This window comes from Lepisma saccharinum, chromosome 1 (genome assembly GCF_977018435.1).
Source record: "Lepisma saccharinum chromosome 1, izLepSacc3.1, whole genome shotgun sequence".
Classification (NCBI taxonomy): Eukaryota; Metazoa; Arthropoda; class Insecta; order Zygentoma; family Lepismatidae; genus Lepisma; species Lepisma saccharinum.
In genome coordinates this window covers 143,542,087-143,557,263 of record NC_139229.1, presented here as the reverse complement: position 1 = coordinate 143,557,263, position 15,177 = coordinate 143,542,087, and the positions used below count along the sequence as shown (strand labels likewise).

Sequence of the window (15,177 nt, the reverse complement as noted above, 5' to 3'; positions counted from 1 at the left end):
AACTGTCAAAGGATCTCGTGCCTCGGTAGATGGAAAGACCGTAAAGAACTGTCATTCAAAACTTATGACAGGTTCTGTAGCAGATATGAAGAGACACGGCCGCCCCTTACAATGCAGGACAGTTGAAAATGTTCAAGTGGTTCAGGAAATGTTCACTCAAAGTCCTCACAAATCACAAAGACAAGCATCTCGTGAAAGTGGTTTAACACGGCACACAATCAGAACAGTTCTAACAACAGAGTTAAATTTTCGTCCATGGAAACCACATTATTGCCAGGAGTTATCAGCTGAAGACTTTGATCATCGGTTGGAGTATGCAGATATTATGCTCCCTTGGTATGAAGACTGGCCCAATGTTTTTGACAACATCTTAATTGTTATTACTGGGCAGAACATGATCCAAAGGTGGTTGTTGAAAAACGTCAAAATCGGGCTAAGGTCACAGTGTGGTGTGGAATGACATCCATAAAAGTGATTGGCCCATACGTAATTCTGGACACAATGAATGGGGAACGGTACCTTCTTATTAGGGATGGGACCGATTAATCGGTACTCTATCGGTATCGGCCGATATAGGCATATCGGTGTATCGGTTTATCGGTAAAATTATCGATTATTTTACCGATCCGATATATCGATAAATATCTTATAATTTAGTGCAAAATTCTGCCATTTTGTTGTAATTTTTATGGATAATCTTGATGCCTTACTTTTTAAAAAAGTAATTGTCTAAATATTCAACTTCTTTCAACTTCTTCTGCAGTCACCTCGAAACACATATTTATTAAGGAGATCAATGAACATTTCAGGTTCTTCATGGACCATTTCTAATTTTATATCGGATCGGTAGAATATCGGTTATCGGTATCGGTAAATTTTATATCGGTACTTTATCGGTATCGGCCAAAATTCCATTTCGACCCATCGACTACTTCTTATGCTTCAAAATTTTGTTCATGGTGTTGTATCCACGTGGGACAATCATAATGACCTTATCTTCATGCACCTTATTTTGGAATTCCTGTTAGGGAGTGGTTGGACATCCATTTTCCTGAATGTTGGTTGAGTCATCGTGGCCCCCATGAATGCCCAGGTAGGAGTCCCGACCTAACTCCTGCGACTTCCTTCTTTGGGGATGGGCAAAGAAAAAGTCTATCACACCAAACCACAAACTTTTGATGCTTTAGAGGAGCAAATTCATGAAGTTCTCACGAACGTACCACCGGAGTACCTTGCAAAGACTATCGCAAACATCCCTATTCATTTACGGGCACTGATGAACAATGGTGGTGTTCATGTTGAATTTTGCGTACAAACTGTATCATTGTATAGAACAACATATCCAAATTTCATGCAAATCAAATAACAAAAAAAAAAGTTACACACAATTTACAATAGGGAGTTACTTCTCACCCACCCTGTACATTACCGGTAAAGTATTATGAAATTAAGATATCACATGCAGAAAAATTAAATCCATTACAGAAGCTTTTTGTACATGTGATGAAGCAGAAAATCCACCAATTCTGATAATCATACACATTTTTTTAAAAATGATATCAATGCTAATATTTAAGTGATTCCGATAAAAAATACTATTTAATGGAGGGACAATTTCAATGTGACAAAAATAAATATGCTATAAAAAAATAAAAATAACTTCTTTTGTTTAAAACAGTAACACTGCTGCAGAAGCAATTATTGACTTCTGTAAAAGAATAAAATGCAAGAAATTTGAAAACATTACACTTAAAACAGTTCTTCACAATCATATTTACTTACATTTTCCTTACACTATGCTGTATAATTAAAATTATTTGCCAATACAACAGAGTACATCAAACTATGGCATAAGAAACATATGAAAATCACTACAATGTCAGTCTGTATCAGTGTTGAATACATTCAGAAATATTCCAAACTAATTTCTGTCACATTGGGCCAGTGCTAAATAATAGCATTGAATACTGTAGTACTTAAAAGGAGTGAAACTTACTGGAAACAATTCCGCGGCCTTTGAAAGAAGCAAAAGTGCATGATGATGAGTTTGGGGATTCTGTGTAATACGGATACACTGGACAACCAATTCCACATTGAACTTGCTTTCATCCAGGGAATCGGCAGATTTTGACATCTTGTTGCAGCAATGCAGTATGCACGACAGAATCAGCTGTTTAATGTATTCAACTACAGTTTGCTCCTCAAATAGCAAGCACCTGGAAGAAAAAAAAAATCAGTAAACATCACTGGAAAGAGCAAAGTTAGGAATAGACCAATAAAAACTGTTCACTAAAACTAATAAGATAGGGGCAAAATAGTTATTTCAAGTGTTTTTATTTTATTTTTCTTGCAATGTTTCATACTGGTTTCCTGGAATTTTTGAAGCCAAGATAAACACACACAACCTTACAAGCCTACAGTGGAGTTGACACACTAACCAATGTGCAATCACAGCGCAGAACAGTTGTTTTGACAAAATTCTGTTTCCCAACCGGCTACTTTGTGGAGGTGAAATTTTAATGTTGTCAGCTCTTGTAAAAGTGGTGGGCGTAATTGGATGTTTGACCACGGATTCCTTCGTAGGTAAACACAGCAACACAGGGCCATTGCCATAAATGTGGTCTCCATGTCAGTTTTTGGCCCAGCGGAACTGTATTTCACTCTACACTTCTGAGTTGTCGGAAACCAGAACGAAACATCACAAGAAAAAAAATAAAAACCACTTAGAATAACTGTATATTATTTTGCATCTATAAAATGTGGTTATGTGAACCTTTAAGAATAACCTAGATACAATAGATAGGGACATGACTTTTTTGTGCAAAACATGATAATTGTTAATTGTTGCAAAAAAAACAAAAAACAAAGTGTTTATGTATGTACAGTGACATGTTCAAATCACATTTTTCATTAACTTAAAATCTTCATATCACACACATTTGCCATAATAAAAATTGATAGAGAAACTGAATTATTTGTTCACTTCTGTGATTAATTAAAGAAAGCAGGTGACTGAAATTGGTTTTGCTTTGAAAAAGAAACTGTATCTAGGCACTTATTTTATAACACCATGGTATGTGAATCATACCTTTAACAAGAATATCAATACAATTTTTCTCTAAGTTACAAACTAACTAATTAATCTACCCCATCACTACTTATTGATAAATCAGAACATGAAATATACCAGTCACTTCAGTTTCTTAAGGTATCTTATGCAATCTTATTGTAATCAAAGTGCGAAAAAGCACAACAGAACCAAAGAACGGAAATACATTTATTACTGCTCTACATGAGTAACGAAGAATGAAGGAACATTTACCTTTTCAGCACATCAAATAATATAGGGAGAAGTGTTTCCTTGTTCTTCAATTTCTTCTTATTCTGAATTATTTCCAAGATAATGATTCCCTCTTTCCAGCTGTCTGTTTCCAATAGGCCTGCATTTGGGGGGATGATGGGCTGTGTAAGTCTGAGAAAAAAGAAAAGTTATATTAATTAAGATGTTACTTTATCAAAGCAATAACACAACATGTTCCCGAGTGCATGGTGGCAGTACTTTACTCCAACTTATTTCCCGCCATGCTCTCCATTCACTGAAGCATGAATACAACATGTTCAAGCTTTGATTTACTAAAATAGCATATTTCCACATATAGGCCAGTCAACAAAGGATGATTTTGGGGTCCAATAAGGAAAAGCTGGAACAAATTTCATTATCTTCCTAAAAGTATTCTTAACAACATACTAATTTTGCACCCCTGTACCACCCCATACTTGGCCGCAATCTTTGAAAAATGGCACCCAAAATCATTTTTTGCAAATATCTCGCTTGGAAAGCAATTTACAGCAAAAGAGGTTATGATGAAAAATAATCTACATAAAATCTGTTCCAGCTTTCCCTGATTTTTTCCTTATTGGACTCCCTTATTGACTGGCCTAATAATTGTTTATATTTATCTTGCAAAGAGTTGAATGAATAAGTTAAAATTTTTGGGTGTGTCGGCACACATGGCCCCTTATCTAAATTTTTTAACTAAAAGTCAAAAAAGGGGTGTAAAAAGATCCTTTGGAAAAGTTCAAGGTTGTTTCAAATGCAGTAATACAGTAATGTTACCAGTACAAATCAATGGTACAAGTAGTAATCAGTACTTGTTTTGGATATATTAATATTAAGCAAGTGAAGATCCAATCTGATGGGTTTTCCCTACTTAACAGTTATTTTTTTCAATCCTGGCATATTTTTCGTATACTAGGGTAAAATTTCCCTGAATTTAAAGTTTTCAGAAGAAATGTTTTATCCACATTTAACATTGCACAAGAACAGTCCCCAAAGAAGAAGGAAAATGAATTTAATATTTCCATGTGTTTAAAAAGGACAAAAAGGTATTTGCTGATCTTCATTTAAATTATTCCTTTTTCTCCCTCATCCATTTCTATCCCATGACCTTGAGACCTTGAGCAGCAACTCCTCATCTTCAATGTATGGATGTTTTGTTCTTTTTTGCACATTTACAAGTTGTAAACAGAGAAGTCATCTGTGAGAAAAAAGAGGAGGCAAAACTTTCTAGATAGAAAGGTGATAAGACTGTCTTCATATTACAAGGGGATATCAAAAAGTAATTGAGTAATTTTTTTACAGCCAAACGGAAATGTATTTACAAGAACTGAAATATACATTTGGAAGGACATGTATTTCGCCACCTTTCCACGAGATGGCAGGTGTGTGCACCTCGTGCTACCCTTGTGATGGTAGTAGCTGCAGAGTGAGATTCGGTTTCTGTGGTCGAAGGGACAGAAACCACCTGAAATCTATCGTGAGTTGTGTGCAGTGTATGGTAACACATGCATGACATTCACAAATGTCTGTAACTGGTGAGCAAAGTTCAACGAAGGGCGTGTAAATGTCTTCGATGAACCCCATTCTGGATGGCCTCGCACATCCCACACACAGAGCAATGTTGACTCTGTGGAGGCATTGATTCAAGAGGACCGGTGGTCAACAATCCAAACAACAGCGGATGCAGTGGGCATTTCATATGGCAGTGCATGCACCATCATCCATGAAGAACTTGGGTATCACAAAGCACCATCATCCATAAAGAACTTGGGTATCACAATGTGTCAGGGAGATGGGTAACCAGATAACTCAAACCACAGCATATGGAGGACCGTATGGGATACAGTCTTGAGCAATTGCTCCGGTACCATAGGGCTAGAAATGCATTCCTCGACCACACTGTTACCAGGGACGAATCATGGGTTTCTCATTACACCCCTGACGAAAGCGAGAGAATATGGTATGGAAACACACAAACTCGCCCCCCCCCCCCAAAAAAAAAATTCAGGACAACCCTGTCTGCAGCAAAGGTTTTGCTTAGTTTTCTGGGACAGCCAGGGTGTCATTCTTGCTGATCTCAGTAAAGAATGAAGTATCAATCACTGCTAATGAACTGATCGTGACATGCAGAAAGCCCAATAGAAGAGAAATAGGAAAGCTCTACACACACAAGTACAGAAACACAGAAATAAAAACAAAACAATACCTCCTTCTCCTCGTTGTACTTGCCACTGGGCCTATGGAGGGTTCATCCCTCATTCTTTCCAACAGACGTAAAACAAATTTTGCATCCAGAACAATTTTCTTGAACACTTTGTGTATGATGGAGACTTCATTTCCAGACACTGCACTTCGAGCAATATTTACAAGGATTTTCAAAAATTCAAGCTGTACTTTTTCAGATGGAATTTTGTCAAATGTATCTCTGGATATCTGTTCATAGAGAATATAAATATTAATACAAAAATAGTAAAAAAAAAAAGTATTTTCTTAAATTAAAAAATTAACGTCGTATTTTATTTGTATTTCTGACACATATATTTGTTTGTGTATAATCTTTTGATGGTTTCAAACAGGTAAGCAATAATATTTATTTAACATTCCTTGTTACATGACTGAAGCAAGCATTGCAAACATTTTTTATGTATATTCTTCAATTACCCCATAAAATTTTAGATTAAATTTAAGAGGTAGTAGTATTGTAATCTTGTATTTGACTTATTTTATGTCGATTTTCTGCCTCTGTAGGCTAAAGTGTGAAGATATGGATGAAACTGATGAAAACATAAACACAAGCCCTGCCTGGGATTTCAATCTAGACTCTTTAGTGGCGTGGTCAAGTGTCTTCTAAAACTGCCTCAAAATTAAGGTGGCAAAAGCAAGCACTAGTATGTAGTTAAAGATGTTTTATATTTGTATTAGACAGCAAGCCATTATTAAACTTACAGCATATCAGAATATTGCAATATTACCACTCCAACATTCCTTTGAACAGAATGTAACTTAATTGATTTATTTTACTTTGCTTTTCTGACACTTTTTGCTAATTGTGAAGATGAGGATGAATCGTGAAAGGATTAAATGGATGAAAGGACAGTCATGAAGACAAAAGGACAGCATACAACATGAGCTGCATGGACGATTATATTTGCCGCAAGTGCAGATGCCAGAGACTCGCTACTCTGCAAAACGCAGTCCAGGGTATACTACGTTTAAAAGAGATTGACATTTGGTTGTCTTAACACCCCAGAATGTAACTTGAAAGAAGAAAGCTATTATTAGGTCAAGACATTTAATGAATTTGCATTTTTCTATTAAAAATGTTGAAGGTATGCTCGTACAAAAATGTGTCATGAAATAACTGGTTAAATAAAGACAATTTGTTCAGGCATTTTTCCCCCACGTTTCATCAGTTTCAAGAGATAGGTCATTTTTGGCAATTTGTAGGTCATTTTGAGCATTTCTTTATATTCAGTATTTTGAGATTTGAATTATTACTGAATTTTTCTGCTTGTTAATACTTGCCCACACATAAGCATACAATATTTCCAAGAAATAAAGTAGATCTATAGCAATAGGCTCTAGCCCTATTTCTTCAAGTTTCCGTTATTTCAGTTAAAGTAGAGATGCTTCTCCATAAGTCTTCACTAGCAGGCTGCAGACACTCATCTTTATTTGAGAATCTTCGCTAATCCATCTGTTCATTTTAATTCAGATTTTATGTAACTTGAGTTTTCACTAAAAAAAAAGTATAAAATAATTTCATGTAAATTGATTTGAAATTGCATCTACGTAGTTGTAGTTCTGCAAGGGAGTGGGATGTCCCATGAGTATAACCCCTTTTCCCAAATGAGTTACATTTTGCACTGTGATTCATTGAGTTGCTCTCTAAAATTAACTGATTATGTGTCAAAGAACTGACAGTAAAATGTTTCAAAAATATACTATATTTGCTATTTCTAGGTTCTAAATGCATTTTTATTTGGCATTTTTTTAAACAATTTTTAGGTCATCAAAAACCATGCCCTAGCTATTATGAGAACAGGCATTTTTAGAACCAGAAAAGAAATGTAGAAATGTGCCAAATGTAAGTTTATGAACAAATTCTAGATATGGCAGTACAAAAGCTTGTTTTCATGACCAGCAAACTTGGTAGTTTTGTTACTTGATAATTGTGTCTCTCATTACTAGCAGAACATAAGAGGGCGGTGACTGTTCCAGAAGCTCAAATGCCAACCTCTATTCCACATAGCATGCTTTGCAAACTGCAGGTCCTGGCTCTTTGACACCTGGCAACAGGTCCTCTGTGAGATGTTACTGCCCCTTCATGAATTCCATCTAATCCGCATTCATCCTCATGGGTCACAATTAGTGGCAGAAAAGAGAGACAAAATTCAACAAACAAATATGAAATATTTCCTTTATTTCTTTCGCAACCATGTAATAGGTGCCAACCAGAATACCAATTATTCTATCCCATTCCTAACTAGAAAAAAAAATGTATATATTTACCTGTTCAATCAAAATGGCACTTGGGTGAAGTGTTTCCCCATCAATAGTCAAACAAGTCTTGGTGTCCATCAGAGCAGCAATGAAAAAATTGCAACAATGGTTATTTTGGATGCAATGAATAGTGCCATTGTCAAATCTGGTAAGAATGTTCTTTATGACTGCTGATCTATATTCATCTAAGTGTTGCACCGTTTTACGTGTAGGTAGCAACCTGTTGCCCAAGACGGACAATTTTATTACCACTTCCTGAAACAAAGTAATACAAAGTTGACACAATCTTCATGCATGATCAAACTTTGAAAGTTAACTACAAAGAAAGCAGCAAAGTTTCATATACTTAGATGCTTCATTTTCATTACCACTACCACTTAGAATTAAAAATACCACAATTCAAATATTTTTCTCAAAATGAAGTTTAGTAACAAGTAGCATTTTTAAAATGCACTTTTATCTTGTAGCCTTGTCTTTTAAGCAATATCACTTTCTTAAAGAAAACATCACCTTCTAGTTAGCAAACAGTTGGAATCTGGATGTAATGAACAAATCACTGCAGCCAAAGTTATTCATGTCAAATACTAAAAAGCTTATACAGAGGTTGTTCACTTTATATCCGACCAATGTCGATTCGGTGCTGCCACCTGGTGTATCATGCTGGAACTATGGGTCTGCTGGCGGGAGCAGTGTTGTGTCTGACCTTGTAGGTGCGCGAGTGTTGGTAGTGAATGTTATCAAATGGCACCGAAAATCAACCGGTATTGGGAGGGTTACATAATGGCCCTTTCCATGCTAAGTTTTCATACGTACGCATTGTGAAACAGTGTCGGGAGAATGGGTTAACACTCAGGGTGACTACTGCGAAAGCTATTGTGGCCCGTTACACACAACAGGCTCTCCTTGCAAAACATTCACCCACGAAAACCACCAGGAGAAGGTCTGCAAGCAAAGTGTCACCCGTAGTGCTAAGGGGGATCCGTCACTTGGCGTGCCAAGAAAATCCCCCAACTCAACGTGATATGGCAAGCACCTCAGGTAAAAGTGTGTGCGGAAGGCCCGTGTACACCACCTTCTACCGCATCACATTGCCGAACGTAAAACGAACTGCATGAAACTGTATGAAAAGTACCTGGAGGGTTCCAAATGGAAGGAAGTTGTCACAATGGATGATTCATATGTCCATCTCACTGCTGGTGGTCACATTCGGGCAATCACATACCCTGACATTGAAAGTAAGGGGTGCAGCAACTTTGTTTGTCAGTGCAGGGAAAGTTTCCCTCGTTGATGGTTGTGACAGGATTCGGATATGAGGGTAAGTTGATGATACACAAGGTGGACAAAAACGTGAAGGTGAATGCCAGATACTTCCAAAACTCCATTCTGACACCTATCTATCGGAGAGACATCCCACAATTGTATGGAATGGACGCGAACCAGGTGATGATCCATATGGAGAAGGCTTCGAGTCATACCGCCAGAATATCACTACGTTTTTATCAGGAAATGGCAGAGGAATTAGGAATTAGTTTCATTCTGTTTGAAGACATTCCTGTGAAAAGCCCAGATGTCAGTCCAATGGAATTTTGTGCATTTGGACTGTTGAAACGGCATCTTCAACATCACTGCCCACGCACCCTGGATGGTCTACGGAAAGCTTGCAGGGAGGAGTGGGACAGAATTCCCATGCCTGTCCTGCGCTGGAGATTGCTGCAATGGAAACTGCGATGCCGGGCAGTAGTCCACAATGCTGGGGGTCAAATAGAATATGATCGGTGGTGGCGGCGCGGTATCTCTTAAGGTGAGTACCCGTCAAAAATGGTCGGATATAACGCGAACAACCTTCTGTAATACCTTCTAATGTAGCATTGACAAGATCCATTGTATAACTGATTCTCTTTTCTTAAAAAAAAGTAACCATTGTTATAACTGTATCTTTAATCAAACTAAAAATAAATGTCTCATGGACCTCTCCTGAAACATCACAACAAAAACTGTGTTTTTATGCTTGTAATAACCATAGGCTACAAGAGAAACAAAAATAACCCCTTGTAATGCATTCATGTATGGATGGTGTAATAATTTATTACTAATAAATTATAAAATCAAATGTTTTTTCAATTAATTTAGACAGTACTACTTCTGATCATATTTTCGTTTTGTACTGTACCACAAGAAAATGGTTTTAAACTTAATAACTGATGTGGCAGTTCATGTACACAACTGAAAATAAACTTGACTTCGTACATAAAAGGGAGAAATATTCCAACTGCAGGAAGTTTCACAGTGAAAATTTAACAATTTTTTCCCACTTAGGACAATTTTTCATCTTTTTTTGTCATCAAAATACATTTATGCAAAGGATTCCATGTGATGTGATAAAGCAGAAATGTTGCAGATTCTGATGTAATTTCCAATAATTCTTTTTAACTTATTTATAGATTAATATTTAACAGAAATATAATGCTATTTTTAGCTTCAAATAAAAAAATATTAATAACAAATGTGGATCATATTTCACATCACCATTCAGTAAAGTTTTAACTACTGAATTCTCTAAGTATGGATATCGGCAATAATCATTAGGTGTATTGATAACTCTTAATTGGGATACTTACTCAGTCCTAGTCCTCATGCAAAATCAACAAGTACCAAGATCTCAAAAGAAGAATAACCAGAATGGTGAAACTTGGTGGGTAAACACATCATTTCAATACATCAGGGACCCATGTAATTGCAAGGTGGCATTACACACTTAGTATGCATTGCTCCAGTTAGCTTTATATCAAATATTGCTAATAATTTCCTCCACTACCATACTAAAATGTAACAATGCATTTCACAGTCATTACTTACCTCAGAGTTTACATTTTTTAATATGGAGAGCAATGAGTTGACTACATATATTGGTGTATTTGGTGAAGTTACATGATTAAGCAGCACATTAAGTATTTCCTGCAAATGTTTCCTCTTTGGCTGTTCTTGAATTATGGAATCAGGTGAAAGCAATAAGTACAATGCAAAAGAAGGTTGCCTGCATGGGGAAAAGAAAATATCATATCATTAATAAAGCATGTTGTTAGAAAACTTCCACATAAAAATAGACACTTAACATAGAGTGAGCCTCCCCAATGGCACAGTAGTAGCATCCTCACCTTGTAATCAAGGGGTCCCAGGTTCGATACCTGGTGGAGGCACATAGTGGTTCGGATCCCACTTTAAACTGTGGATCCCATCCCGATTAGCCTTTCTGTGCATCAAGTAGACTTAAAACAACAAATCAATCAATTAACATACAGTGAGATCCATTCAAGTCCCATCCATTCTCCCCTTTCAAATTTCACATATTCTAGGTGCATATTAGGAAGTATTTATAATGGTAGGATCATTGATTGATTGATTTGGTGTTTTAAGTCCACTTTATGCACAGTAAGGCTAATCGGGACTGGACCTACAATTTAAAGTGGGATCCGAACCACTATGTGCGTCCACCGGGTAGGATTATGTAGGATGTTAAACAATCAAACAGGGTTATTCAAAACATTGGTGCAAAGATAAAAGTTTGTAAAGAGATGGTAATTGGCCATGTATGGAAAGGGAACAAGAGAGGTAGGCCTCTTTTGATGTATATTTATTAGGGATGGGCCGATACCGATAAAGTACCAATATAAAATTTAACAATACCGATAACAGATCTGATATAAATTCCAAATGGTCCTTGAAAAAACCTGGTTTATTGACCTCATCAATAAAGTAGTGTTACCAGATGACTACAATGCAAAAGAAGCTACTTTTAACAAAAGTAACGCATGTTTATATGCATAAAATGGCAGAATATTGTACTAAATTAAAATAAATTTATTGATATATCGGATATTATCAGTAATTTTGCCAATAAACTGATACACCAATATGCCTGTATCGGCCAATACCAATAGAGTAACGATTAATCTGTCCCATCCCTAATATTTATGCAAAGTGTTAATAGTGTACAAGATGGTGCAGAAAATGAATTTTGATGATGAAATTTAAAAGGGGGTTGTGGTGGCCATGCAGCAAACACTGTCAGATGAAATTTGGTAAAAAGCACCACATTTGAACTACATTGCATGTTAGGTGAAGTAGTTTGCATCCATGGGAGGTTGTTGCTGCCCCAGGAATTCATATCCAATGATGAGCTGGATGCATCTTGTAAGTACAGAATTATCGTCTTGACATACCTCATTGGACCAACAGCACCCACACCAAAGACTTTTAATATGCATGTAAAGTTTGCCGAGTTGTTCTGTTCATTCATGTCACTGTGGTTGGGATATGTCAGTTCAGGCATGCATCATCCTTGATTAAGTATCATCAACTGGAACAAATGGGCCAGCTTTTGACAGAAGCAATTGCAATGATCAAAGATGCTGCTGCAAAATCTCAGGTAATTTCAGGAGGCAATCGAATACACAAGTTTCAGGTTGTCTTCAAGAACAACCCTGTTTTGGATTATTTGAGGGAAGTGTGTTTGATTTTAGAACAGAATCAGTGAATGCTAACAGAAAAGCAGTTGTTAACAGGGTTGTTCAAGATCCAGACATTTTAAATAAATTCAATTCCAGTCCAGAAGAGAAAATCAGAAAGCGTAAATGGGTTCTGGACAGTAAAGAACCTTTTTATTTGAAAATTATTTCAATTTGGGGCAGGAACATTTTTTCTGGATCAATTTAAATACCATCCATGGACCTTTTTTCATATTTACACTTTGTAAAATAAGAGACTGCATTACTGCTAACAAGTTTTAACGTTAATTTTTATTTTGCATATTTGAAGTTCATATTTTTAAGGTTTCAAAAAATTTACATGCTTATTTTGCTAAGTTTAATGCATATAAATTCAGTCTAAGAGAAATTCGATAATGATGGAATCCAGAAAATGTATGCCATTACTTACTCAGGATCTAGTTTGATCTCCTCCGATCTCCGAAACAGTTCCTCAGCGAGATGGAAGTAATTCTCCCCTGTGTTGAATCTTGCCCCAATTGATGACAAAGTCGCTTCAAGGCATGACAAGGCTGCCTGCCTCACAGGCTGCAAAGGGCTTGTCATCGCAATGAGCAGCGATGGGATGGTAGTGTTTTGTAAGTTTAATGTCCAGCTGATGCTCTTCTCGGACTTCTTCAGCAACAACATAGCACATTGAAGGGAGAACAACTGCAGTTCAGGTGTGATGGTGATGGCAAACTTGGACGAAGAGACATCCTGACCAAACCAGAACAGAGAAAAGAACTTCAGTTGCTCCTCTAATTCTGAGAAGTGAACCTGGAAAGGTGAAAAAAAATAAAATATAATAATGTTATGTAATGGAAAAAAAAATAGCTCAAATTTACCATTATCTTAAATATTGTCTAATGTTTCACAATGTTTCACAGTGTCCCAAAACAGTCTTTGAACGTTAATAACCGGAACATTAATATCAGCAAATATAAACTACTTTTTGGTGTCGCATACCTTAAAGTTATAGATGTTCAAAATGACTACCACTAGCAGCAATGCAATGCTGAACGGCTTGACAAACAGCAGATATGGTTTCCATGGGAAGGAAAGTACAGGTAGTATCAATCACATGTCTCATGCCGTCCAGTCCGTGGCTTTGTGGTGCATGCATTGTTCTTCACAATTCCCCACAGGTAGAAATCTAAAGGTGTTAAATTGAAAGATCTGGGTGGATAAATTTACATTTTTTAAGTTTCTCAAAAGAAAAAAGGTGCACACCTCTGCCATTCTGTGCACACTAATGCCTATCCACGCTCATACGCAATCAACATACATCTTGCACATTAAAATACAAAAACTCCAGTTAATCATCATTACGAGATTCTCATTTATTAGTGTTCAAAGAATGTGAACATATATTGGGACACGCTATATTTTTAAGTTACATTTCTTTTACTTGGATATATGAACATGTTTGTGAAACAGTGACAAAGATTTTTTGCTAACAAACATAAAAAAATACGAAGTAACTTATGAGGTACATCATTTTTTTGCAACACTACCATATTCACCAATTTCAATCTTAATGATGTCATTCCATCTTCACTGTCTTCCAACAGATCTCTTTACCATCAGATTTCCCAACAAGGACCCTGTAAACATTTCTACCCTTTCCCATTTAATTATTCTGATAATGTAATTCAGTATTATGTAACCTTCTCCACTCACCTTTTAGGTCCAAATATCTAAGACTTTACTTTCAAATATTCCCCTTTTGGCATAAGGGTCCATGATTATTTATACAGGCTGACCAGCAATATTACTGGTCCATATATTTTAATCTTTAGATTCTATGATATCAGACGAGAGGATAAAAATTTATAAATAAGAAAGTAACATGCCAATCAGCCTTAAACCACAATTAATACTGACCTTGAGAAAATTCTTCAAGCAGATGATGTACCATTCCTTTGCCATGGTATTTGTAACAGAAGTCAATATTCCTGAGGCGAGAATGCCAAATATTTTCATAGAAAACCACAATGTTAGGCTTTCTCCTGACTCTCCACTCAAATCCCACCATGTCATGTTCTTCAGATCATCTGGAAAATATGGTTTCCTGGACAGGCTGTCAATGCACATAAGAAAAGCTTGCAAAGGATATTTTCCTTCTGTAGCCTCATTTACACATGCTGAAAAATCAATGTTTTTCAAGTTGACAGCTTGGGGTTTCAAACAGCCTGCCATGGACATCTGAAATGAAAAGAAAAATAAAGTCCTTGAAAACGGATTGTACAAAAATCTGAACTATTTCAAAATTGTTATTTTAAGGACAATCTTTGAATATATCCACGAATAAATCATCTTGGGCTATCGACCAGGTAAATTCTGGAATAGTTTCAGAGCTTTCGGAAACTGTTCCAGAATTGACTTCTTCAGTAGCCCGAGAGAATTTATTCATCACTCGTCACCAAGAAAGCTTCAAGACTTCTTTGAATATATCATCAGAACATGAATTCTTTAACCTCCTTACGGGGTATCAGGGGTGCTCCTTCCACATACTGCACCCAATAGTCAACTTCACTTCCACATAGTACACCCTGGACTGCAGACTAACGAGGCTCTGGTGACTGGCCCCATGACCAGTATAGGTAATTCTGTGTCGTCCTGTGTTTTGTCCTTATTTGTGATGAGCACCCTTTTTAGCCTCAGCTTTTAACCAAGGTAAGGAAATTTTTGTTTTCAGACACTTGTATTTTTGTTATACTTTTTTCTATGGTGGTACTGAAAATCATAATTTTGGAACAGGCTTTTTCATAAATAATAGAATTATCTCGGCTCTTAAAACAGTAGAAT

At 36.4% G+C, this 15,177-nt stretch overlaps 1 protein-coding gene across 1 annotated transcript in view; it reads right to left on the bottom strand.

Moving 5' to 3' along the window:
- The window catches only part of l(2)k09022 (HEAT repeat containing 1 homolog l(2)k09022), a 97,049-nt gene that overhangs the window by 34,388 nt on the left and 47,484 nt on the right, over positions 1–15,177 (bottom strand). The window contains exons 10-16 of the mRNA XM_083139747.1: positions 14,254–14,574; positions 12,779–13,146; positions 10,700–10,877; positions 7,853–8,098; positions 5,547–5,773; positions 3,323–3,472; positions 1,997–2,216 (exon numbers count right to left, since the gene is read on the bottom strand). Coding sequence (XP_082995873.1) covers positions 1,997–2,216; positions 3,323–3,472; positions 5,547–5,773; positions 7,853–8,098; positions 10,700–10,877; positions 12,779–13,146; positions 14,254–14,574 — 1,710 coding nt within the window. The remainder of the gene's footprint in view (positions 1–1,996; positions 2,217–3,322; positions 3,473–5,546; positions 5,774–7,852; positions 8,099–10,699; positions 10,878–12,778; positions 13,147–14,253; positions 14,575–15,177) is intronic.